The following is a 26,618-nucleotide window of genomic DNA, read 5'->3' on the forward strand; positions in this document are numbered from 1 at the left end:
ATTCCCTTTGCACTGGTATAAAGGGCTGCACAAGATGCAGGACAATGGAGAATCAGGCCCTAGAGACTCCCTGTGGAATTGTCCAGTGGGAAACTAGGGGCAGAGACTGCTGTGGGACTCTGAGTCAGAGTGGTTACATGGTCCACTGCTTAGGGCATTAGTCTAGGACTTGGGAGACCTGGATTTGATTCACTGTTCCACCACAGACATCTTGGGTGACCTTGGGCAAGTTACTCCTGTCTGTGTCTCATTTCCCTGTCTGTATAAGGGGGATAACTGCACTTCCCTACCTCACGGGAGTGTTGTGAGGATAAATAAATTAAAGAGGTGCTCAGATACTTTGGTGATGGGGGGCCTTAGATAGAAAGGCAAGGTGCTGTATTTTGAGATAGAATTTGAAGGACCAGAGGAATGAATGTATTTGCAACATCTGTGCCTTTCCATCTACATGTGGGTTATAGACTACACTGGTTCATTGTATGGATGCAAAGCCTTCCAAAGGCATCACAAGTGTGAGTGATGGCAACCAAGAGTTGGCTGCGGTGCCTTTTGGCCTAGTATTGATGGGGCCTATGGGTTACTGGGAAAAAAATATCAAACTACCTCAAACCTCCTGAATTGGACTTTTGAGTTTGAATAACTCACACTAAGAACTATATACCATCAGCGTATTTATTTGCATACTTAGATCTCTCAGGAGACATGTCAAGTCTCATTCATTAACATGCTGTCTCAATCTCACATACTTCCCTAAGCTTATCTCACTCATTCTGAGTAAATATATAAAGATTTAAAATATTTTTACTCAGGCACTGAAAGAGACAACAGTACAGCCGGGGCCTCAGGCACAGGGTTTCGTGCTTGGAAAGCCGCTTTCCAAGCTTGTGTACTGTGATAGCCATGGAGACTGCTGGCCCTTGTTCTATACAGGACAGGAGGCTATCCAGGGCGGTGGCAGGCTCATGTGTGTGAATACTTGACGGTCAAAAAAATATGAGTTCACCCAAAAAACAAGCAGCACTTGAACAAAAGTTTTCAGGTTCTGCAAAATACAGTTCAAAATTTAAACCACACTGGACAAATTCATGGCCCTTCACTGTCCCAGTAGCAGGCAAGACTTCTCTTTTTAACTGTGCGCTGGGTCACCCCAGAGCTGTCCTGTGGCCATCAAGGAGAAAAAGATGTAACTCGTCATCTGGAAAATGAAATACCTGTAAATAGCAGAGCAGTGTGTTCACAACTACAAATTCTTTTTGTACCTGTGGCGAATTGCCTCATTGATAAAGTAAGTCAAATATGTTTAATAATTATGATTTGTTGTTATTATCAATTATTATTGTTGTTGTTAATAATAGTAATAATACTAATAATTCTCTTCGGGGCACTTGAGTTCCCCAGAAATAATTTGCTTGCTGACTTGGGGTTTTTTGGTAGTACAGTAATTTATTCCTAGTACTTTGTCAGAAACTCTGTTTGCAATGTTCTTTCAGAAAATTTTGATTGTTTTTATGAATTAATTTTTATTGGATCCAAGATTTTTGGTTTTCCATGTGTCCTGATGAGGGTTAAATATTCATTAATTTATTGAGCTGATGCCTTTATCCATGGCAACAGGATTATTAAAATACCATACGTTACACAGACAAAGTTACCCAGACACAAATTTGCAATCCTTATATCACATAAAAAATCCACTCACTTTGTGTATCATATCATTAACATATATGCTTGTGAACATTTGGTTATACTGTTTGCATGTATTTTGTCTATTAATTTCCCATTTTGATATTAACTTTGATAAAATATTCAATTTTTTATAGATTACACCTTTTTTATGTACAAAATATAAATGTTTTTTCCCTAGGTGACACATGCAAAAATGAAAAATGAAAGTTACAACTCTGCTTGCACAGCACACTATTCCTTTTGCAACCGCAGACAACCTGAGCCCCCTGTTTAAAGATATCTTTTCTGACAGCCAGATTGCCCAGTATTATGCATCTGTAAGAACCAAGTCAACATGTATGTTGAATGGTGCCATTACTGCCTATTTCCAAGAGTTTCTTGTGAGACAAATAAAGACTGAAGCCTTTTCTCTTTTTGTTGATGGCTCTAATATGACAAAAACTTAGAAAAAATGAATCCACTGACAGTGAGGATTTTTGATATCCAGAAACATCTTGTGACAACACAGTTACTTGACTTATGCCTCACTACTGGCATTCATACAGCCACTGCAAAATAAATCTTTTCCAAAATTGATGGGAGAATGACATCACATGAGATACCATGGGATAACGGTGTTGGATTTTCTTGGACAATGCCAGTGTAAACATGGGTACGAATAATTCAGTTAAGACACTGCTTCGAAATAAGAATGCATGTGTGTATTTCATGGGATGTCCATGCCACCTCATCCACAATACCGCTGTGCTGGTGCTACACAGTTTTCTAAAGTGTCAGAATTTGATGTTAAAGATGTATGTATTGATTGCTACCATTACTTTGACAAAAGAACAAAATGACAGTCATTCTTGGAGGAGTTCTGTCACGTCTGTGATGTTGAAAACCCAAACCCCCTCCCACACCCAGCACCCCAAACCCCCTCCCACATCCCCTCTGACACCCAACCCCCTGTCCCAGCCCAGAGCCCGTACCCAGCACCCAAACTCCCTCCCAGAGTCAGCACCCCTCCCGCACGCAAACTTCCACCCAGAGCCTGCACCCCAAACCCTCTCCAGCACCCAAACTCCCTCCCAGAGCCATAGGCAGGTGTGTGTGGGGGAGCGGGACTTGGACCCATTCTGGGCACCACCAAAAATCATACAAACCTGCCGCCCCTGCTTTCAGGGATCTATGACAGAGGTTTATTTGTTCTTTTACCAGGGTCCTACCATCCTCCCAGTGTTTAGCACCACTAACAGGTTTCTGCAGAGGGAAGATCCTTATATATACATGGTAGATGGGGTGCTTTCTACTTTTGTGAGAAAACTTCTTGAAAAGTTTATTCAGGCACAAGTGATCAAAAATGCTGTCTTGTTTACAGATGCAGACTTTGCTAATTCTGACAATCCCCTTTGAGACACATGTCTGTTTGTAGGTTTGGTCACAAAACAGAAGTTGGAAGATAGTAGTCCTCTTGCAAACAGGGGCGCCATTGGGGGGCAGGGGAGGCTCTAGCCCCCCCTTCCCCCCAAGTTTCGTACCTGAGATCCGCTCACAGCGCACAGTCTAGCCCCAGACAGCACTCTTAACTGCAACACAGCTTGAGTGTGATATGTGATGAGTTCTGTGCTGCTCCCAGCTTCTGCCTTTGGGAGTTTGTTATAAACAGCCAGGTGATTAAGATAACAAAAGGCTTGTCACTAAATTAAGTTAAGGATCCTTAGATGATCCTGAAAGCATTGCCAGGCACTCCAGTTAAAAGATAGGAAACAAAGGGTAGGAATAAATAATGAGAATGGAGAGAGGTAAATAGTGGTGTCCCCCAAGGGTCTGTACTGGGCCCAACGCTGTCCAACATATTCATAAATGATCTGGTAAACAGTGAGGTTGCAAAATTTGCAGATGATACAAAATTACTCAGGATAGTTAAGTCCAAAGCAGACTGTGAAGAGCTACAAGGTATCTCACAAAACTGCGTGACTGGCCAAAAAATGGCAGATGAAATTCAATGCTGATAAATACAAAATAATGCACATGGCAAAACATAATCCCAAATATACATATAAAATGATGGGGGTCTAAATTAGCTGTTACACATCAAGAAAGAGATCTTGGAATAAGTGTGGATAGTTCTCCGAAAACATCTGTTTTTTGCGGCAGTCAAAAAAGCTAACAGACTGTTGGGAATCATTAGGAAAGGGTTAGATAATAAGAAAATATCATATTGCCTCTATATAAATCCATGGTACGCCCACATCTTGAATACTATGTGCAGATCTGGTCGCCCCTGTTCAAAAAAGACATATTGGAATTGGAAAAGGTACAGAGAAGGGAAACAGAAATGATTAAGGGTATGGAACAGCTTCCGTATGAGGAGAGATTAAAAAGACTGGGACTTTGGAAAAGAGACGACTACGGGGGGATATGGTTGAGGTCTATAAAATCTTGACTGGTGTGGAGAAAGTAAATAAGGAAGTGTTTTGTACTCCTTCACATAACACAAGAGCTAGGGGTCACCCAATGAAATTAATAGGCAGCAGATTTAAAACAAACAAAAGAAAGCATTTCTTCACAGTCAACCTGTGCGACTCTTTGCCAGGGGATGTTGTCAAAGCCAAAACTATAACAGGATTCCAATAAGAACTAGATATGTGCATGGAGGATAGGTCCATCAATGACTGTTAGCTAGGGTGAGCAAGGATCCAACACCATGTTCTGCATGTCGCTAGCCTCTGTTTGCCAGAAGCTGGGAGTGTGTGACAGGGGATGAATCACTTGATGATTGCCCTGTTCTGTCCATTCCCTGTGAAGCACCTGGTATTGGCCACTGTTGGAAGAAAGGATACTGGGCTAGATGCACCACTGGTTTTACCCAGTATGGCCATTCTGATGTTCTTATATAGAACCGGGATATATCTTCCCCCGCGCTGTGCCCCACTAGACCCCACTCCCCTCCCAGAGCTGGGATAGAATCCAGGAGTCCTGACAGGGTCTCTCTCTCTGCAGAATTAGTAACAAAGTAAGAATATACATTAAAATTTTAAAACTAACTAGTGTCCCTTAAGTGACTTACCACAAGATGTCAGAACACGTTAGTATTAGAGCTGAGTGGGTCTAATATTTATTTAATTTTCTTTCTTGTATATACAAATTAGATACAGTGCTCCTGTCAGCTAATTGCTAAGTTATCTGCCAAAAAAAATAGTTTAAGTGTCTAAGTAGGCCCACAAATCATGGTTAAAGTTGTGCCCCCATGCCAAAATCTGAAATGGCGCCCCGAATTGCAAAACAGAAATTATTTTTGTGCAGCCAGAGCATTCTACGCCCGTGCCAAGTATGCACGGGAGAAACTATCTTTGAATGATGAAATGTTAAAGATGGAAGCATTTCTGAACTTTGATATGAAGGAAAACTGCACTTCTAAATATGTTGAACACTTTGTTGGCAGAAAGCAGCTCATGTTCAGTCTCTCTCCACCTGAGATAGAGAAGTTGTAACAGGAGTTTGTTGATTACCAGTTGCTGCAGAAATCCCTCAGCGTGAATGGCAGTGGTCAGCAACTGGTAGATCGCGATCGACTGGTTGATCCTGGAGCCTCTGCCAGTTGATCGCGATTTCTGGTGCTAAAAGTCCGGTGGTGCAGTGGGGCTATGGCAGACTCCCTGCCTGCCCTGGCCCCATGCCACTCCTGGAAGCGGTTGGCACGTCTCTGCGGCCCCAGGGGAAAGGGGGGGAGACAGCTGCATGCCCTGCTGCTGCCCCCGCCCCCCTCAGCGCCGACTCTGAAACTCCCATTCGCCGGGAACTGTGGCCAATGCGGGGGCTGCGCTTGTGGTCCCCGGGGGAGGTCTCCGTGTTAGCGGCCCTGGGGGAAGGTCTCCGCGCGCTGCCTGCACCCACAAACACCGTCCCATCAGCTCCCATTGGCTGCAGTTCCCAGCCAATGGGAGCTACAGAGTCGGTGCTGGGGAGCGGGGGCAGTAGCAGCGTGTGTGGCTGCCTCTGCCCTCCCAGGGGCCGCAGAGACATGCCAGACACTTCCGGGAGTGGGGCGGGGCCAGGGCAGGCAGGGAGCCTGCCATATCCCCACTGCACAGCTGACCAGGAGCTCCCTGTGGTAAACGCCTCCCGGCTGGAGCCAACACCTCACACCCCCTCCTGCACCCAAACTCCCTCCCAGAGCCCACACCCCTCACCCCCTCCCGCACTTCAATCCCCTGCCCCAGCCCAGAGCCCCCTCCTGCACCCAAACTCACTCCCAGACCCCACACCCCTGCCCCAGGCTCAGCTCGGAGCCCCTTTCCACACTCTGAACCTCTCGGCCCCAGCCAAGAGCCTGCACCCCCTCCCCCACCCCAACTCCGTGCCCTTGCCTGGTGAAAGTGAGTGAGGGTGGGGGAAAGCGAGCGATGGAGGGAGGGGGGAATGTAGTGGGCGGGGCCTCAGGGAAGGGGCATGGTAGATCCTGGGTTCATCTTAAATTAAAAAAGTGATCTTGTGTGTAAAAAGGTTGGAGACCGCTGGTGTCTGGGATGAGGCAACACTACAGACTGACCCAGATAACGCTACTGTGCAATGCAGGATGGACACTGTATGGGCATATCTTAGAAATGTCAAAAGCACTAGTGGTCTTCTCAATTTCCCATTACTGTCCAGGGTTGCTAGACATTTTAATTTTACCCCACTCAAATGCGGGAGTGGGGAATGGGTTCAGTCTTGTTCAAAAGAATAAGACACCATTTAGACCAAATCTTGGACTAGACTGGACACTGTCCTCTATTATCTAAGTAAAGCTGGCAAATCCTGAGCCACGTTTCAAGTTTGAGCTACCAAAAGAAGTTATAAAAATAACAAAGGGAGCCACATACAATATAACAAAGCACATGAATAAAATGTGACACCAAATTAGATATTAAAAGAAATATGGAATCTGAGTCCTTTTTCTATGGTTTTTAGCTTCAAATTAATTCAATTCAATTAATTAATTGGTTGTGTTTTATTTTAATTAATTTATTTTGGAATCTGATTATTTTAGTTTCCTGTAAATATAATATGAGCAATAATATATAAACCAAATAATATTTGTACTGTAAAGATACTAAGACAAGGTGATATGCAAAATAATGTTTTCTTTTTTGTTAAGTTTATATAAAAACAGTTTATTTTTTAATATATCTCTTGTTCTGTCCACTGACTTTGTGCCTAAACCAGGAGTTATTAGTTCTGGTCCTCACAGATCTCCAATCCTCCAGGTTTTTGCTCCAACCAGCGAATAATTGTTTTTATTAAAATCCACTGGTTTGCATTGCATATAGACTTCCCACGTGCTCTAGACTAATATGAACCAGGACATTTAAGTGTTTCATATGCAATATTAAGCTGTGTACATTTTAAAACAAAGTATTAAGTGCTGGTTGAATTACAAACCCGGACTATTGGATGTCGCCAAGGACCAAAGATGAGAGCCCCTGTCTTAAGCAATGACCTAACACACCACCTGGAAAGTCTCACTCTTTGGGTCTGTAAATCTCTCTCTTAAGCACAGCCAACCCTTGGCATCTCAGTCTCAGGCATCTGCTTTTCTCATTATGAGAAGGGAGAAATCAGTCTAAATCCTTCTCTGCCTACCACAGGGATCTCTCTGCATGTACTGGGGAGCGGGGAGGTAAGGGGCGAATTCTGTGCTGCTCAACCGCACCATGAGTTGGCAACTAATATTGTTTTATGGCTATATGCCAGTGCATACTTGGTTCAAGGTGTTTAGTGCCAGCTTCTAAAGGGGAACTGACTCCTTTTCAGTGAGAGTCCAGTCAGTTTTCTTGTCTACAGAATCACTAAGGGAAAGACAAAGCAGGAGTATGTTGACCAATGTTTTGGTAGGAAAGAAAAGAATGGAGAAGAAAAGAAACAGTGGTTAATGCAATCTGGTCAGGGAAAAAACAGAGAGGAGTAATAAATACCCTGTCATGGTGATCATGTCAATAAGTGTCATAACACATCAGCACAAAGGGGCAGAATAACGGTTGCATGTGCAACCTTCATTTTAGTGTCACCTGACTTTCAGGTGTTTCACTTTGCAACCTTAATATACTTTGATTTTTTTGGACACACAATAGCAGATTTAAAGGTAGCCATCCTGCAGCAAAAAAACTTCAGGACCAGACTTCAAAGAGAAACTGCTGAGCTTCAGTTCATTTGCAAATTTGACACCATCCGCTCAGGATTAAACAAAGACTGTGAATGGCTAGCCAACTACAAAAGCAGTTTCTCCTCCCTCGGTGTTCACACCTCAACTGCTAGAAGAGGGCCTCATCTTCCCTGATTGAACTAACCTCGTTATCCCTAGCCTGATTCTTGCTTGCATATTTATACCTGCTTCTGGAAATTTCCACTACATGCATCTGAAGAAGTGGGTATTCACCCAGAAAAGCTTATGCTCCAATACGACTGTTAGTCTATAAGCTTTTACAGATCCAGACTAACACGGCTACCCCTCTGATACTTGATACTTTGATCTTTGTAATCGTTGGCACTTTTGTTTGGAATAATGATCAAAGTTCTTCAAATAGCTCATTTCTCTCCCACCTATAAAGAAAGCCAACAAGTTACCTGCAGGGTGCAAAATGCTTAGTACAGCTGAGCAAAAAATAATAACACAGCGAACTTTTCTATTTACCCTTAGGTGAGTGCTCCATGTAAGCAAGTGGAGGCAGCAACGGCAAACTTTCTACTTTTTCCAGTCAGACCTCCAAGCAGGGAAGTACCATCATCATCCATGACCAATGGTCCTCTCCCACCTCTGAGAGTGTCAAGCAAGCAATCACCAGCATCATCATCGTCTATGGCATCTGCTCCCCTCCCTCCATTAAGAGCTCCAGACAAGGAAGCTTCTTCCTCCTTTTTCTCCTCCTCCTCGACCACAAAGGTTTTTCTTCCTCCATTGAATGCTTTAGACAAGAAAGAAGCAGTAACAATCAAACCCCCTTTTCTCCCTCCATTGAGTTCTTTCATCGAACATGCAGAATCAACAGCATCAGCAACAAACTTTTCTTTTCAGGTGAGTGCTCCTTTTACGTCAATGGCAGCCCCAATAGCACCTTTCTCAGGGGAAGGTGTGACATACCCTGGAGTGCAATCCAGACTGTAGAACCCCTGTGTCAGCTTTAACTCTCCTGCCCAGACTGTCTCTTACACTGCTATGGCAGTGAACTGCAAACCCCTCCAGGCTCTGTTCACTCAGTCATCGGTGTGCACAGGCATACCCAGCAAAGTTGCATAAAGGCTCTCCCAAGCCACTCATGAACTGTATATAGGGAGACACCAGCAAATTCCCACAACCCCAGCCTTACACCCCAGATCAATGTAAGCCCATTTATTAGCTTGCCACTTCTTCAAAGGGTACTGGGCATGCCCCAGCCTCTGTAATCTGGGCAGATCCCTCAAGCACTTAAAACAAACTCACTAGTTTAGACTAAACATCAAAATAAGTTTATTAACTAAAGAAAGATAGAGTTTAAGTGATTAGAAGTGGTAGGCATAAAGGTCAGACTTGGTTACATAAGACATAAAAAATAAACATGCATTCTAAATCCTAAACTTTATCAGGCTAAGCAAGATTTCAATCAAACAGTTTTTCTCACCTTACTGGATGTTGCAGGCAGTTTTCAGTTCACAGTTCATATTAACTAGACAGCTTTCTAGTTAGGTCCATCCCTTTCCCCCAGTTCAAGGAGACGTCTCTTTATCTTCCAAACAATCTTGCTTCCAGGTATAGAGATGGGGAGGAGAAAGCGATATCACTGTCCCTCATTTATACTTTTCTCCCGGTGCTAGAAAAATCTATGCTGTGTCATGGGATTAGGCTGCCCCGATAGTGTACATACTCAAGCAACTGTCTTTGTTTACAACTCTGCTACTTGAGAATAGCTGGTGATGGTCGCTTAACACCTGGCTGCATGTTGGTCACTCTTCTGTTATCTCTGAGGAGCTAATCTGTGGGCATTTCCCAGATTCTCAACCTATTTCAGTAACCAACATATAGCAAAATCTCATAACTTCATATATAATGAGGATATATGCATTTCAACAGGATAGTAATGTGCAACAGATTATAACTTTCCAAATGATACCTCACAAGGCATACTCTGTACAAAACATATCATAATCATATAACAGTGTTGAATAGGTGGGTACAGGGGGTACAGTATGTCACAGAAGGTGCCAGGCAAAAAAAATAGCTGCAGTGATTAATTTTCCTTCTCTTTCTGTTGTTTGGAGATAGGAACTAGTTGGGGAAGAGGATGCTGAAAAGCTCGGAACAATTTTTGTATGTGATTTCTCTGAGCACAGATTGGAGGGCCAGCTTCTCCAGTTTGCTAAAACATCTTTGTGCTAGGTAAGCAGTGCAAAGTTGCCATAAAATGCCTGGTAAGGCCAGTGGAGAATTCCCTCATGAGCTAGGGAACTCTCTGCTAGTGTAAAGCTGGTGGAGATGCCAGAACTGTCTCCTATGCCAGCCATGGTCCAGCCGTAAGAAGAAGGAGAGGTGCGGCAGGGCTGGTTGTAATTGGGGTTGGGGAGAGGGCATGGCAGAGTAGACTCTCAGACCTCTGATCCTTCAATGGTGTCTGGTCCCTGATGGACCTCACACCAGTGACATGAATTAGGGCTGAACCTCTGAGTTATATAACGTTATATAAATACAGGAGCAACACAGCTTTTATTTAAGGAAAAAGTGAGTTTCCATCCTCTACGGTTGTAGAGAATAGTTTGAAAATGGGATCAGAGTGTATCGTAAAGGCTCAGAAGTTAGAAGGCAAATAATATCCCCCCACCAGCACAATTTATTGTTATTTAAGACAATCCTATGAATTTTGATAACTGAATCATGATTTGTTTTGATATTTGGGGTTACCTCATATGCTTAACTTTTATCATTAAAGAGCCCCATTGACCCCATATGAGTTAAAATTAAGTATGTGAAAAATGGCCCCTTTGACTTCAATAGGCGTGGGAATCGCTCAGCACCTTTCAGGATCTATCCCAATACAACTGAAGTCTCACTGCACAAGGTTGGCAATTCTTGTGATTTTATCACACATCTTGTGATATTTGGGATTTGCCTGAAAGTCCCAGGTCCTGGAGTCATGTGATTTCAGAAGAACCTCTGCTTTCATTGAAAAACAACAACAACAATCCAGTCAGCTTCTAGCGCTCAGGGCTGCACAGAGAAACGTGAACCCTAAAGGCTCAAAAGACAGAAGGCAAATAAACAGGACCCAGCACTCACTGTTTTTAAGAAAACCTCCTGAGTTTGGGGGCCAGACTCTAATTTTTGGACGGTTGGAGCTAGCCACACTGTGTTAGCATCCACGCCCAGCAGCTTGTGTTCTCACCCTGCCTTGGTGCATTAACTGGGATGGGAGGATCCGACTTCCCCTGTAGGATGCACTCATGCTAGCAGGAGCCTGCGGGCTCCCTGCTCTCCCCGCTGAGATCCTAAGAGGGAACCACTGCACTTACCCCTCTCCGCCGGCAGGTGGCGCCGCCGCTTCCGTGTCTGAGCCCAGGGGAGGGGGCGGGCACTGCGCTTACCCCTCTCCGCCGGCAGGTGGCGCCGCCGCTCCTTGTCTGCGGGCGAGCCCGGCCGCGCGGCGCATGGAAGTGCTTCCCCCTGACCCTGTCCCGGCATGCCGCGGGTTTCCGGTGACCCTTCGCTCTGCTCCCTCCATCCCCCCCCGGCTGGCGCTGCGAGCGGAGCGGGGATCATGGCCGCCTCGAAGCCCGTGGAGGCCGCTGCAGCAGCGGGGGGAGGCGGCGGCGGCGGCGGCGGCTCGGGGCTGCCGCGCTGGCAGGTGGCGCTGGCGCTGGGGGCGCCGCTGCTGCTCGGGGCCGGCGCCCTCTACCTGTGGGGGCGGCGGCGGCGCCCGGCGCGCGGGAAGGGCCCGAGCGAGAGGAAGACGCCGGAGGGAAGAGCCAGCCCGGGCCCCGCCGCCCCCGGGGGCAGCAGCCAGCCCGACGGGCCCGGGCACGAGGAGATGGTGAGGGGGGCGGGGCGCGGGGCCCCGGCTGCAGGGGGCGGGGGCGTGTCTCGGGTCAGCGGGGCCTGGCCGGAGTCGCAGTCCCGGTTCCCCCCCCCGCGGGTTCCGCGGCGCCCAGGCCCGCTCTCCGCCGAGCAGCCCGGGCGGGGTGAGGAGCCGCCCTGGGAGTTGGCCTCGCTCCTGGGACCGGTTTTTACGGTCGTGTTTTTTTGGCAGAGCAAAGCGCGTGGCCTGAGGGGGCGAATGGGCGAGTCCGCCTGTCTGTCGGCACCAGCCTGACGTCTGCCCCCCCCGGGCTGGGGTGAGGAAGCGACTTTGCTCTGCAGTAGCGTCTGGTAAAGACACTGAGCGCAGGGTAGGGAGCTCTCCCATCGGTTTAGACCTTGTCTTCACCAGAGGTTACTTCGGTATAATTTACATGGTTCAGGGATGTGAATAATCCGTACGCCTGAGTGATGTGAGGCCTTGTCTGCACTCACCGATACATCTGCGGTCGATAGACCCACTAAACCGATTGCCAATCGCTCTCCCGGCAACTCCTGTTTTCCACTTGAAGTGGAGGGGGAGTCGACGGGAGAGAGTTTCCAGTTGACATCGTGTAGTGTGGACCCCGCCGTAAGTAGATCTAAGTATGACGTCTTCAGCTACATTATTCACATACCTGAAGTTGCATAACTTAGATCGATCTCCCCTCATAGTGTAGACAAGACCTAAGTTACAAGACCTAAGTGCTGGTATAGTCAGCATTTTAGCTATCGCAGAGGCAGGAGTTATTAAACCATCTCCCATCATCTCTTAGAGCATCTCCACCACAAGTGCTACAGTGTCACAGCTGTAGCCACAGTAACTCCTGCCTCTTCGAGAGGCGGTAGCTTTGTCGGTGGGAGAAGCTCTTTCACTGACGCAGCACTGTCCACACTGGTGCTTAGGTTGTTACAACTCACATTGCTCAGGGGTGTGGATTATTCACAACCCCGAGTGATGTAATTTATACTGAAGTAATTTGTAGTGTGGACTTAGCATTTTTCCCGCTGGTGTCAATGCGGAGTAACACGCTGAAAGCAGTGGGTTTACACGGGTGCGAGAAGAGACTTGGCCCTTTATTTTAGGGTTGGACCACTGTGTCCAGTCTGGTGTGGCGGTCTTTATGTTCTTGCCTGGGGCAAGGGGGCGTTGAGTGGTTCTGAGACGGGCATAACTAGTCTGCATCATCCTGCCTTAACTTGGCACTGTTACCTAGTATCAGTGTACAGCTAGCTTTCATGTTTAGTTTATTAACTTAAATGGTCAGCTTTTAGTTTTCAGGACCCCTTTGCTTGTTTAGTTATTCATGTTTCCTTTACTTATTTGGTCTTTTGAGTGGCTTGTTATGAAACACTAATTTGGCTGCTTCCCAGTGCTGATAACTCAGTTTTGAGAAGGACTATGAGTGTGATTTGGAGAATCTCATCATGCAGTATGCATTATCTACAAGTAATTGGATCTGGAAATATATTATTGCTCCATAAATATGTACATCCAAATTGCTTCTGAGACTAAGATGCAAAGGGAAATTATAGCTGTTGACTCTGGTTTGGGGACTCATCTTATTCTGAAGTGCTGGGTAGAACAGAGTAGAAATGAGCGCAGGATCAGGAGCAAAATCTTATTTTCTTTAAATATGAAGCCAGCATATCTGATCCATAGTCAGTTATTGAGATTTGCATTCAAAGCAGAGATTAAATCTATATGCATGAGTGGGTAGGATGTCCAAACTTCAGAATTTTCAAGTAAATCAGTGAGTTGGTTGGTTGTGATCTTTTTTTAAATTGCACTTTTTTTTATTTCTCTAGCAAATTCCTGAATTTTCACATTTGAAAATTGACTTCTAAATTATAGCAAAATGTAAGATGTGGACTAGTTTGTAAGTTTCTTAGTGTTAAATTTTGATTTATTTACATTAGCCATAACTGTTTTTGTTTACATTGTGATTATTATACAATATTTTCATCATCAAAAGGACTCTGCAGCAGCTGAAGGCAGGTCTGCATTAGAAAGCTTTGCCATGATAGCTATGTTGGTTGATAGTGTGGGGTTTTCTCTAACATAGTTATGCTGGTAAAAGCACCAGTGTAGATGCAGTTATATCAGTATAAAAGTTCCCCTAGTGTAGATCTTAAGCCTTCATTTAGAAAAAACCCTATTTCTAGCTCTCTTTGTTATGAAAAAAAATTTAAAATATAGAAGTTCAAACCAAGACACTATTGCTCTCCTAAGTGTGCAGACAGTGGAAAAATACTTTTGAGTTGTGAATTGCCCCATTATCTCAGTGGGTTGTCAAACCCATTCTTAGATTTTAGTTAAATGACAACTATTTATGTTGTCATGTTTATAAATGTTATGTTTATAAATGACAACTAAATGACAACTATTTCACTGCTGACCACTTTAGCAGAAATGTCAGTCTAATTGACAAATGCATTTGGTGCAGTGTTTGTCATAGATTCTTTTGTTTACTGATCTGATTATATAATTGACAAATATATTTAGTCATTTAAAGTCTTAGATGTCAAAACTTTAAATGGCAAACCCACTTGATGATGAACACAGATAACATGAATCCAAGTGTTGATGTCTAAAAACTGTTTTCAAATCCACTTGTCCTCTAAATATGGAGGGCCTAAAATGGCTCTGCAGCTATTGTTGTGTTGACTCTTTTACTTGAAGTAGGAGTTAAATCTTTTATATATGGAAAATGTGGGGATTATGGGGTTAGACTAGATGACCCTTGCGGTCCCTTCTAACCCTATGATGATTCTATGAAAATACCGAGCATCTCCTAATTTGCAAGCATTAGATTCTCTTTAGAATGTCAAACTTTTTCAGATTTCTGCTACAGAAATCTTACTGCTGGAGCTGTACACGTTTTTTAAACGTATGTTTTGATCGACTACATGATCCATAGTTCCTTGAAAGGTGTCGCAAAGTAATGGGAAAAGATCCTGAAACTGAAACCATTTGGTAAATTTGCAGAAGAGGTAGAGTAAAGTTAATCATATTTTCCCTACTCAGGTATGAGCATAGTCCATCAACAAACAGTGTGGTGCCAGCAGTAGACTGGCCGTACTGCTGCTTTTCTGGAATTTCTTCTGAGATCCTGGTGGAAAAATAGCTTATGAAGCATAAGATTTTGCTACACTTAGCTTGACAGCTATACATGTTTTTGTCATAAAATTAACAATTTCACTTTTACCTGCAGCCACCACAGTATTGTACTCACTAGCTTCTTGCAGCATTGAATTGTTGACTATCACCCATGTGAGGTAGCATAATCTTTTAAAAAGCTTTAAATGTACAAGCCTTTAATTTCACTGAAAAATTAATGATTATTGGAATTACTGTAATGCTTTGTTCTTGTATCATGGATTTGTCTTTGAAATCAGTCCAGGTTTAATCCCAAATGTACAAATTAGAATCTGTAGTATATTTATACAGTCGAAATGGGCAATGTATGCTTATGGGTGGCAGAAGATTGTGGTGTAATCTAGATCAGTGGTTCTCAACCATTCCAGACTACTGTACCCCTTTCAAGAGTCTGGTTTGTCTTGCATACCCTAAATTTCATCTTACTTAAAAACTACTTGCTTACAAAATCAGTCATAAAAATAGAAAAGTGTCATCACACTTTTACTGAGAAATTACTTATTTTCTCATTTTTATCATATAATTATAAAATAAATCAATTGGAATAAAAAATTGTGCTCTCATTTCAGTGAATAGAGTAGTATAAAGTCATTGTGTGTATGAAATTTTAGTTTATACCGTCTTCGCTAGTGCTTTTTCAGTAGCCTGATGTAAAACTAGGCAAATATCTAGATGAGTTCATGTACCATGTGTCTTGAGAACCACTGATCTAGATCTCATACATTCTTGCATGTTGCATTCTTTTATATTCCTTTTTTGTTCACTTGAAAACCCAGTTATTTTCTGAAGTGCCATCTCATTTACTTGTAAACCCCTTTACAAAGGTTTGGTGTCTGCCCTGTTTTAGGCTTGATCTATACTAGGAACTTAAATTGGCCTAGGTACAGCTCTCAGGGGTGTGAAAAATCCACACCCCTGAGAGACATAGCTATGGTGACCTCTGGCATAGACAGTGCTAGGTCCATGGAAGAATTCTTCAGTTAACCTAGCTACCACCTCTCAGGGAGGTGGAGTACCTACGCCGACAAGAGAATCCTTCTCGTCAGAATAGGTAGAGTCTACATTAAAGTGCTACAACAGTGCAGCTGCATCGGTTTAAGTGTTAACATACCCTTATTTAAGCTTAATATTCCTTTGACTACAGGACAAGCCTTTTTAGGGCTTGTCTACACTTAAAACTGCAGCTGCATCATAGTAGTGCTTCAGTGAAGATGCTACCTATGCAGACAGGATGGGTTCTCCCGTCGGCATAAGTAATCCACCTCTCTGAGAGGTGGTAGCTAGGTTAACGGAGGATTTCTTGCACCCCTGAGCGACGTAGTTATACCAACTTAATTTCCTAGCATAGACCAGGCTTAGTCTGCCCTGCTGCTTAGCAGTTCCCATTTCTCCTCAGACAGGTTACTTTGAAGATACCATCAGATTAGGCCTGAACAGAGACTAGGAGTGGTTGGGTCATTACAAAACCTAAACTTAATTTCCCCAATACTAATTTCTCCCTACTGTTACTCACACCTTCTTGTCAACTGTCTGTAATGGGCCACTCTCTTACCACTTCAGAAATTATTTTTCCTCCCTTGGTATCCTGCTGTTAATTGATTTAACTCGTTAGACTGACCTCATGCTTGGTAAAGCAACCCCCAATCCGTTCATGTATTTATACCTGCTCCTGTATTTTCACTCCATGCATCCAATGAAGTGGGTTCTAGCCCACGAAAGTTTATACCCAAATAAATTTGTTAGTCTCTAAGGTGCCACAAGGACTCCTTGTTGTTTTTGCTGATACAGACTAACACTGCTTCCACTCTGAAGCTAGTTAAGGCTCAGACATAAGGAGCTCTGTGTACTATTGCAGTTGTCATTGTTCCTCTTTTAGAATCTGTGGTAAATCGAGGTGCGGATTAATCATAACATAATTGGTCACAAAGTTCAAGATTGCTTTAATTTGGTGCATATTTGGACCATAACATGTTGAAATAGTTAAATTATTTTGTTGCATCAGAACAGCTTCATTCTAGATTCAGTCCTTCTGTTGAGCCAAAAGTAACTCCGGTCTGTCTGGCCCACCGTGGCTGGGTTCCTGCTTGCTCAGCCGGGGCTGGGGTCCCTCTGGCTGGCTGGTCGATGAAGCTGGGACTGATCCGGCAGGCTGGCCACCGGGGTTAACAGTTAAGGTCTGGTTAACTGTAAGCCTAATGCTAACCGATTAACCTTTTACATCCCTAGTCTGCACTCTGTCAGTGTGTTGAAAATAATCCTATAATTCAAACAACCCTCATGAATTTTTGTTGTGAAGGTGGTGCTACGCTGTGATGCCAGTGATTGGCTCAAGAATCTTTCCTTTGTATTACTATTAGTACTCAGTAAGTATTTTACCTAAGTACTGCCTTTTCATATTCAGACAGTGTAACTATTTTTTGCTTTAGGTTTGTAGAGACCTCTAGAAAAGCTGATCATAATGCTAGCTGGGTTTGGGAAGGAGAGAGGAAGGCTTAGTAGTAAGAAGCAACTGTAAAACTAATCTTTCTGGTGGGACAGCAGCCAAAACCAGTTTGTGTTTAAATGTAGAGAAGTAAATTATTGTGTTCCACAAAGTTATTCATTAGTGGGAGTGTAATAGCACAGATCACTGGTGGTTCTCTGGCAGTTTACATGTGCTCTGCTAAATCTATCCATGGACAACTAAATCAAATGAAAACTAAAAATAAAAAGAACTAGATAAACTGTTTAAACAACAAACCCCTAAATTACACTCTGCAAAAATCAGATCTTTGAAATATCTAGTTCTTCATGCAAGGAAAGGGGTTATTTACCAAAATGAAAGAACACCCTTTAAAGATGTTTAGAGAAGCTGTGAATGTACTTTAAGTTTTGAATTTTGGGATTTTACATGTGTTTCCCTCCCTTCTCCTACAAATTACTGCAGAAAAGTTTATGGCATGGTTCAAACACTGGATCTTTCTATAACATATATTGGTAGTACATGGATTATGAACTTCATTTAGTCTTGTTGTAAAGGCTGCCTAGCTGCTCCATGGTTAAGGTTGTGTTAAGATTTTCACATAAAGCATAGAATAAAAATCTTTGCCATATGTAAATAACAATGTATCCTCCAACTTACTGCACTTAGTTTATGAGTAAAGAATTAATTTTCAAGTAAATTTGTCATACAGTTTGAGTTGTTAAAATTTTAAAACGGGTTCTCAGAGCAATTTTTTGTTTAAATCGACCCTGTTTTTACTTCCTATATGGAATACATTCCTGACCGATTTTATCCCAGCTTTAAGTGCATATGTGCTTGTTTGTTGTCATGTCTGTTTATTACCGTATATTTGCTGGATGTACTTAAATGTCAGCATTAACTATTTTGCCAATCATTTTAATTGCCTTCTTTAAGTTTCAGAGTTAACACCCATGTGGGCCAGTTCACATTTCTGAGAAGCAAAATTGTTTCTTCTGGCACTATTGATTTTACTTCTGAATTCCTGGTCCTATTCTTCTTGCCTACCCAGTCCCATTCTCCACTCCTCAGGCTTCCCATCTCAGTCTCTTTGTACAGCCAATCCAAGTCTCTTTCTTCCCCACAGCTCCTCATCCTAGTCTCCTTGTTCAACCAGTTTCAGCCTCCCCATCCCCCTTTAGTTCCCAGTCTCACATAGCATATGAAGGATTTTGGGATGAGATACTATTAATGTGTAAACTATCCTTCTGGTAGTATGTGCATATAACTCATTAAAATATGCACTCAAAAGAATATACTTCTTGGCAAATGTTAACTTGTAACAGTCTAACTTCTGTTTACTTTGTTATAAAGTAGTAAACTCAGTAGACAAATGTAAAGGTGCTTTTAAAGTAGGCTTTTGTCCTGTTAGTTCTGTTTACCCATTTTTATAGACTAAATCTCTATAACCTTTTGAGTTTTTCTTTTTTTTTTGGGGTGGGGGGGGAGTGTCAGGGAGGACTGCATGCAGAATAAAGTGCAATTTTTAATGTTCTAAATTTCTCTTTTCTCTTTAGTTTCCCAAAAGCACTTTCCAAAAGTGTACGATAGATTTGATGGTTAAAATTTACAAAACAATTCCTATCACAATTTGCAATAGTAGTACAAAGGGGTATTTTGGACCCTTCTACTATTTGTATTGTAAATCCATCTCTCTGTCCAGGAGAAATTATCCTCATGGCAGAGTTTGGCCCAGTCCATTTTTATGGGAGTTATAAACCCCATGGGAAAAAATACTTTGTAACAGGTGCTGTCACAATTCTGTATTACCTCAAATGTTACTTCTATAATTATGAAGAAACTGGGGTCCTGCTTTTTCAAACACTTATTTAGGAATCCCTGCCAAAGTAAAACATCAGACAAGTCATTATTTGGGATCAAGACATTTAACACTGGCATTTTACAGAGTGCAGGCCAAATGACTGTTTAGTCCAATGTATTATATGTCTACTATCACCAAAGAGTTTGAAGACAGTGGTCTACTCTTTATTTTCAAGTGTAAAAATAGGTTGGTATTATCTTTTGAATGTAATTTTAATAAAATATAAGCCGTGCAGAGTGGGAAGGCTGTCAGAGTGATTGTGCAATGTTGCCTGTTTTACTGGGAATAACTCACTGGGGGGGATCTTCTGTGGAACTGCACTCTTTTTCTTTATACGCTATCAAATATATCATGGCAATTGGAGAGACTTAATCAGAAATCAATACAGAAGTGTCCTGCATGCTGTTAATGGGTTTAAGAGATAAATGATGATCTCTACAGAGACTAGTGAATGACATTGTTCTGTTTTTGTTACTTACGTTTTCTGTGTACTTACAGTAATATTTTTCTATGCCTGTCAGTTTGAACAATGGTAAAACCTAAAAACAGTTATTGGGAGTTGCATCTGAAAGGAAGTTCACACTTATATGAGTAACAGATTAGGCTGAGGTTCAGTTTAACTTTCAAACTAACCAAATGTAATCGTTTTGATATGATTAGATAAAACTGTTTTTTTTTACTCTAGCAGAAACATATGCTTCCGTGAATGCATGTGCCTATAATTAAATAGTCACAAAGGTACATCAAAAGAGGGTTATGCTTGGACGTAAATCCTCCTTTTAAAAACAAAATCAGGAAATTCAAAGTTCCCTTCCTTGCAGTATGAAGGTAAATTAAGGTGACTTGTCAAAGGATCTCAAACCTCATATATCTAGCCAAAAGGATAGGTTTTAAATAAATAAGTTGTGATAGTCTTTGTGTCTTAACCTATGGTTTTGGTTATGGTTTTATTAATCATTGTGCCCTATCAGTTTGAGATCTAGTCAATTTAAAAAAAGTTTAGAGTAGCATCAGGTGCTACAGTTGCCCTGAGGCCTCAATGCCCATTTTTTGCAGTTTTACAAATATTTTTTCCATTACTGAAAATATTGTCATATTGTGGTGAAAGATGCACACAAACAACAAGGGGAACTGACTAGCTTAGACTGTTGCCCATGCATTAAAATGAAAAGTTTTTCATTTTAGCCTATTAAAGTTGTCTAAGGCCATGTCTATACTCTGGCTGCTACAGCGGCATAGCTATGCTGCTGTAACCCTATAGGGTTGACACAGACTATAGCAATGGAAGGGGTTTTTCTGCTGTTGTAGGAACTCCACCTCCACATGCTCCAGTAGTAAGGCTGACAGAAGCATTCTTCTATCAAACTAGCTATGTCTACTCCAGGGGTTAGGTTGGCCTAGCTAGGTGCTCAGGGTTGTCAATTTTTCACACTCCTGAATGCTGTAACTGTGTCAGCCTATATTTAAGTGTAGACCAGATCTAAGTGTTAATTGTAACAACAGTAGTAGGAGGGGAACATCAACAGTATGGGTTGTTGATGCTGTTCTTTTAACTGTAACAAATTCTGGGCTGGTTTCTATCTGGCATACATGATATGAGACTGAAAAGCCAATACTGGCCTCCACCTGAGGCTCCTTGTGAACATGGAATGGCAGGGGCACCTTATTCTGTATTTTGGAGAGATGACACACCTAATTGGCCATGTGGCGTTCTTCCAAAGTGTGTGTGATGCAACAGGCAGAGCAGAGCCAGAGGGGGAATATAGTAAGGAAGCAGGCCATCTTGGGAAGGCCATCTCTCTTTCTTCTGCCATAAACAACAGAGGGTGTTAGGCCAGTTCTCATTTTCAGCTTGAGGTTGAATGAACAGGTCACTTGAAGCTCTCAAGAGGTTAATAGCTTGTCCAATGTGCAGAAAGTGATTAAACTTTGCTTTCCTAAACAGGTTTTGCTTCTCCTGATTAATAGGACTTTTCACAGCACATTCTTTGTCAACATGCTTTTGACGTACCATTGATTTAGCACAGGTGAATGAAGTGTCTGCACTTTAGTAAGGAACAGATTTCCTTCTTCAGCTGTTTTGAGGCTGTTCTATTTTTTTCACATTGATGCTATCATTTAAACTACAGAAATAGGTTTTACAAACCAGTCTCCTTGTTTTTTTGTAGCTCATCAGTCATGTGGCCTAAACACACACCCCCACCCCCCGCAAAACCCTGCCTAGCTTTATAAAGAACAAACATGTTGTTTGTTGATGGTGTGTCTCGAAGTCCGTTTAGAAGTGGTTCTGCCATCTTATGTTCTTGCAAAAGATGGCTGCATTATGCCCTGCCTGAAAACCACAAAGGAGGATGTTCAGAGACATAATTGGGACTCAGCCCCCCACATTTATTTATTACTCACTCTGTAGCTCTTCTTATTTGTACTCTGAGGGCTAAGTGTGGCTGACCAGTCACTTTGTTTTTTCTTTTTCAGAGCCCTCTTGATAGAGCCCAAGCAGCAAAGAACAAAGGCAACAAGTATTTTAAAGCAGGAAAATATGAGCAAGCCATTCAGTGCTACACAGAGGCCATCAGTTTATGCCCCCCTGAGAAAAACATGGACCTTTCTACTTTCTACCAGAACAGAGCTGCTGCATATGAACAACTGGTATGAAGCTTGAACTTTAAAGTGCGTTTGTACTCCGAAAAGTGCTATGTCTTCTTCCGTTGGCCTCCCCAACTCCAGCACGTGCCAGAATAGTGCTGCCTTCCTTCTTGCATGTAGAAAGCAGAATCTTATCACCTGTACCCTCAATATTCACTAGCCCCCAACTCATAGACGTTAAGGCCAGAAGGGTCCACTGTGATCATCTAATCTGACCTCCTGCATATTGCAGGCCACAGAACTTGGACAGGTCACCCACCCCCTCCTGTAATAGACCCATAACCTCTGACTGAGATACTGAAGTTCTGAAATCATGATTTAAAGACTTCAAGTTAAAGAGAATCCACCATTTACTTTAGTTTAAACCAGCAAGTGACCCATGCTGCACAGGAAAACGCACACAAAACCTACCAAAAAACAACAAATCCAGGGTCTTAGCCAATCTGATCTGCAGGGAAATTCCTTCCCAACCCCAAATATTCAAGATATAATTAAAAGTTATTTCTGTTGACTTCCCCTAGTCTGTCTTATAGGCCTTGGGAGAGGAAGACAAACACGAGTCCTGCTGCTTAAGAACTGGCCTTCTGTATGTGGATGTCAGCTTTGTATTTTAAAGTACCAGGTAGAGACTTGGGCTCTGGCAGTTACAAAAGTCTCGCCTTGAAAACTGAGTGAATTTGGTGTGAAAGTTAGAGAAGGAATAAATATGGTTGTTGTTTTTTTTCTTAACACCACTTGTTTGACTCTGTAATTATAAAACAGTTTTATATGAGAAACATTTTTATAAACAGTTCTATCCCAGTGACAGGTTACGGATGAGTTTCCTCTTTTCTGATTATTTTAAAGCACCAGTGTTGGTCTAATATTGATTTTACAGGTGATAAAGAATGAGACCTCATTTGGGGGTTCTTATTTTTTGTAATGTAGACCACACCTTAGTAGAGATTCTTGAGGACCACCTCTACTCCTGTGTGCTATTGCATAACATCCCTGTGAAGTAACTCCTTCAAGAAGTTAATCTCATGGTATGCTTTTGCTCCTGATTTCATCTTTCCTTTCCATCTGTTGTGTCCCTGTGTTCTAGTCTTCTGCTCCTTTGCACATGCTTTCCTGCCATTTCATTGTCTTCTCCCACATATGCTGCCTAACTGCTTGGTTCCCTTCTTCCCTGGAAATTCCTTTCCCGTATCCTTTGTCCTCTTCTGTGAGTGGCTCCCACAGCTTGTGGTCCTAGGTGACTAATAGAAAAACATGCAGAAGTAGCTGGAAACCAGGAGGAGGCACCAGCATCATAAGACTTACAGCTATAATTACTTGGCTGGGGCTCTGAAATTGAGAGAAATTAGCTATTATTATAATGCCCTTTGAATGAGCAGTACCTTTTTAACTAGGCTGTTCTTATACCTGCAGCAAAAATGGAAAGAAGTGGCACAAGATTGCACAAAGGCAGTTGAGCTTAATCCTAAATATGTGAAAGCTCTCTTCAGACGTGCAAAGGCGTATGAGAAACTAGATAATAAGAAGGAATGTTTAGAAGGTGGGTACTTTTCTGTGTACGTACTTGAAATGAAGTTGTTAAGTTAATATTTAAGAGCGTGAACTTTGGAGCACATGATAGAACTCTTGGTTCTATTTCTGTAAATGTGGTGGAATACACAGTAACTCCTTTAAAACTATTAATTCAAAGCTACTACATGTCAATTTTTTTCTTCAGTTAAATTTCTCTAACCTTAGGTGCATCTTTCAATCTATGAGCAATTAATTGGTTTAGATCTGAGAAATTAGTAGTTCTTACTGTAGCTGTTCGTTATGCTCATGTTTCAGTAAACACCCTATGCTTTAAAGCAAGATTCAGTTAAATAAGGGAATATACACTGTTAATTAAGATGTTAGTCCTTCTAGTTTCATGCCCTAACAAAAAAATGTTCCTTTCTGTCCATTCTGGAGGAACAGAATTAGTCTAGAAACCTACATTCTTTTTTGGGGATGTGAGAGAAGTGCATTATAATGGTGGGGAAAACATCCCAAAAATAGCGATTAAATTCCCTTAAATCCTGTGGTCTGGTGTTCAAAGGGACACCAATTTAAAAAACAAAACTCTTACAAAACTCTTTGTCTACCATTACCTATAACAACTAAGATTACAAGAAAAGGAAGATAGGAAAAGTTTGTTTTTCATTCAAGGTCTCTGCCTCAAAACCCTATTGAGAACCCCAACCCTTCGTACTGGGGGAATGTTTAAGACTTTGGAGGAGGAGAAGGTTAACTGTACACATTCACCCTTAATCTAGCAGACATTCTATTACATACTTCTGTTGATTTTGTGTCTTTGCTTAACCCTGCATCCCTCTGAAAGGGCTATATTTGCACCCACCTCTTTGGTATACTGCTGAAAATATGTTCGTGTATATAAAGTTGTATAAGGAATTTCAGCAAGTGCCCTTTGTATACGTTTATTTGGCAAGTGGAGTCGCCCTTCCAAACTGGATGGTATTATGAGCATTTTCCAGAACTCCCACCTCACTCTAAGCAGAGTTTCAAATTGCCTTCAGTTTCAAATGAGGGGCAAGTCTGCTATCATCTTATAAGTGAGAATACAGTGTTAATTGTTTTCCTCCATGCCATTTAATCAAAACACAATATAAGTTGGCAAGTCTGTTGAAATGTATTTCCTGAAAGTATTTTTTCACTAATTGACAATATTTCAAGCTGTCTCTTTAATACCATTGCTTAGGTTACGTCTGCACTTCATTCCTACTGATGTGTGTTCATGAAAAATGAAATTGGTCTCAATCATACTGATGCTCATCCCCAAAGAGGTGATGAAAAAACAATGGTATAAATTACTTGGTGGGTGTAGTAAAGAAATCATCAGTTGGTTTCGTTAGAGGCTTCTTAAGCTGAGTTAAAAAGGACCATTAGTTGTTTGTCGCTTTCTTCACTGAGCGAGATGCCTTTCTATTACATAGGAATAACTATAAAAATAATGGGTTAGTGGAGGACACTTTCCTTGTAACCATGCAGGATTATAGAAACTACAGTGAGTCGTAGTCTACACTTACCAGTAGATTGGCACTGTGGCAGTCAATGCAGCAGGTGTTGATTTAGCAGGTCTTCCCTGCTAAATCGATTGCAGAGCACTCTCCAGTCGACTCTGGTAATGTACCACTTTGAGAAGAGTAAGGGAAGTTGACGGGTGAGTGCAGCACAGTGTAGACATTTAACTGGAGTAGCATAATTTAGGTCGATTTACACAGTAGTATAGACAAACCTTGAGAAAGGCAAGGATGGAAAACTTGGTTTTTACTACAGAAGTCAAATTGACCCCTACATTTGAAATAGAAATCCTGTTCATTGCAAATTAATAACCTTGCGTGCTGAGTTGATGGGAATGATATTCCAGGCTTGTGCTCGTTTGTGGTACGCATCTTTCCAATATTTCACTGTCTCCCTCCCCTCCTTCTCCCCCAATATATTCATTTGAATGAGCGAGAAACTTGAGCAGAAGTATAGTAATATGGGAAAACCTGTGTCAATATTGCATGCATATATTGAGTATTTTTTAAAAAAATTGTCCCCTCAATCTGTCTCCCATCTCTTGAGGAACTGTGGGAAAAGATTATTTTATGTCCAATTAGTCCTTGTGACTGTATGGGTCCATACAGGTATATTAACCTGTCTGCAGGGCAGCATTAGAACAATGATTCTCCTGTCACGCTGCTATTAGTGTTGAGGAAGCATCATGCATGGGTGGAAGTGGATACAGTGTGGACTTAACACTGGCAAGGAGGTAGCACAGTGGTGGGATTTCCTGTTAAGCTTGCCCTCTTCCCCAGGCATAGATGAAGGCTGTGCAGTTTGAGTTGGAGCTTAAAAAGAACACTGATCAGATGGTAAGGTGCAGGATACAGGGCTGGAAAGGATAGGAACTTGGAAAGGTAGAAAATTAGAGATCTTAGAGAGCGACAAGAGACCTAGTCACCAAACAGGAATTCCACGTTAGTGCTTGTTTCCGTGAACATAGCGGATTATTATCACAGATGAGCTTCAAATTGTTCATACCAACAATGGAAGTTCAGACCTCTAGATAATTGGTTTGAGACTGTTTGGCTGTAGATACAACAAAATTGCTTACATCCGTCTTCATTAAGGTTCTTTGCAACAAGGAGACATAGCCTTATTTCTTTTTATAAACAACTTGATATTCTGGAGAATGTAGCAAACTTCATGTGAAGACTTTCAGCCTGCAAATGCGTGATTTTGTTTCCTCGGTAGTGGCTCATTACGATAGCTGTTTGTGTAGCACTTTAAAGACCACTGCACTGGTAATTACTAACAATCCTGTCTTTGTGTTGTTTTTCCCAGATGTCACTGCGGTCTGTATTTTAGAAGGTTTCCAAAACCAGCAAAGCATGTTATTAGCTGATAAAGTTCTTAAACTCCTTGGAAAAGAAAAGGCCAAAGAGAAATATAAGGTATGACTGTAATACAAACTTAAAGATTCTGCTTCTATCTGATACATTGCTTGGATTACAAAAGCACTGATGGTAGCTCAGATTCTATGTCAATGATTATTAATTAGCTACTATTTTAACCAGCTAAAATACTAAAATTGAGATAAGCACTCTGTCATCCTGAGCTGCTGTTTTACTGTTGCTGTTCTCCACTGAGCTCTGTTATAGGCTTTTATTAAAAAACAAAACAAAAAAACAACCTGTGAGAAAGGTGGAAAGGATGCCTTTTAACTTCCATAATGTGTAAA

General features: G+C 42.0%; 1 protein-coding gene across 1 annotated transcript in view; it reads left to right on the top strand.

Annotated features, from left to right (window-relative positions):
- The first annotated feature begins 11,339 nt into the window (after window positions 1–11,339).
- Window positions 11,340–26,618, top strand: part of TOMM70 (translocase of outer mitochondrial membrane 70) — a 30,950-nt gene continuing 15,671 nt past the window's right edge. Inside the window, exons 1-4 of the mRNA XM_084644880.1 lie at window positions 11,340–11,705; window positions 21,686–21,859; window positions 23,267–23,393; window positions 26,222–26,331. Coding sequence (XP_084501006.1) covers window positions 11,355–11,705; window positions 21,686–21,859; window positions 23,267–23,393; window positions 26,222–26,331 — 762 coding nt within the window. The 5' untranslated portion in view covers window positions 11,340–11,354. The remainder of the gene's footprint in view (window positions 11,706–21,685; window positions 21,860–23,266; window positions 23,394–26,221; window positions 26,332–26,618) is intronic.

This window comes from Lepidochelys olivacea (assembly GCF_965140295.1).
Source record: "Lepidochelys olivacea isolate rLepOli2 genome assembly, chromosome: 1".
Classification (NCBI taxonomy): domain Eukaryota; kingdom Metazoa; phylum Chordata; order Testudines; family Cheloniidae; genus Lepidochelys; species Lepidochelys olivacea.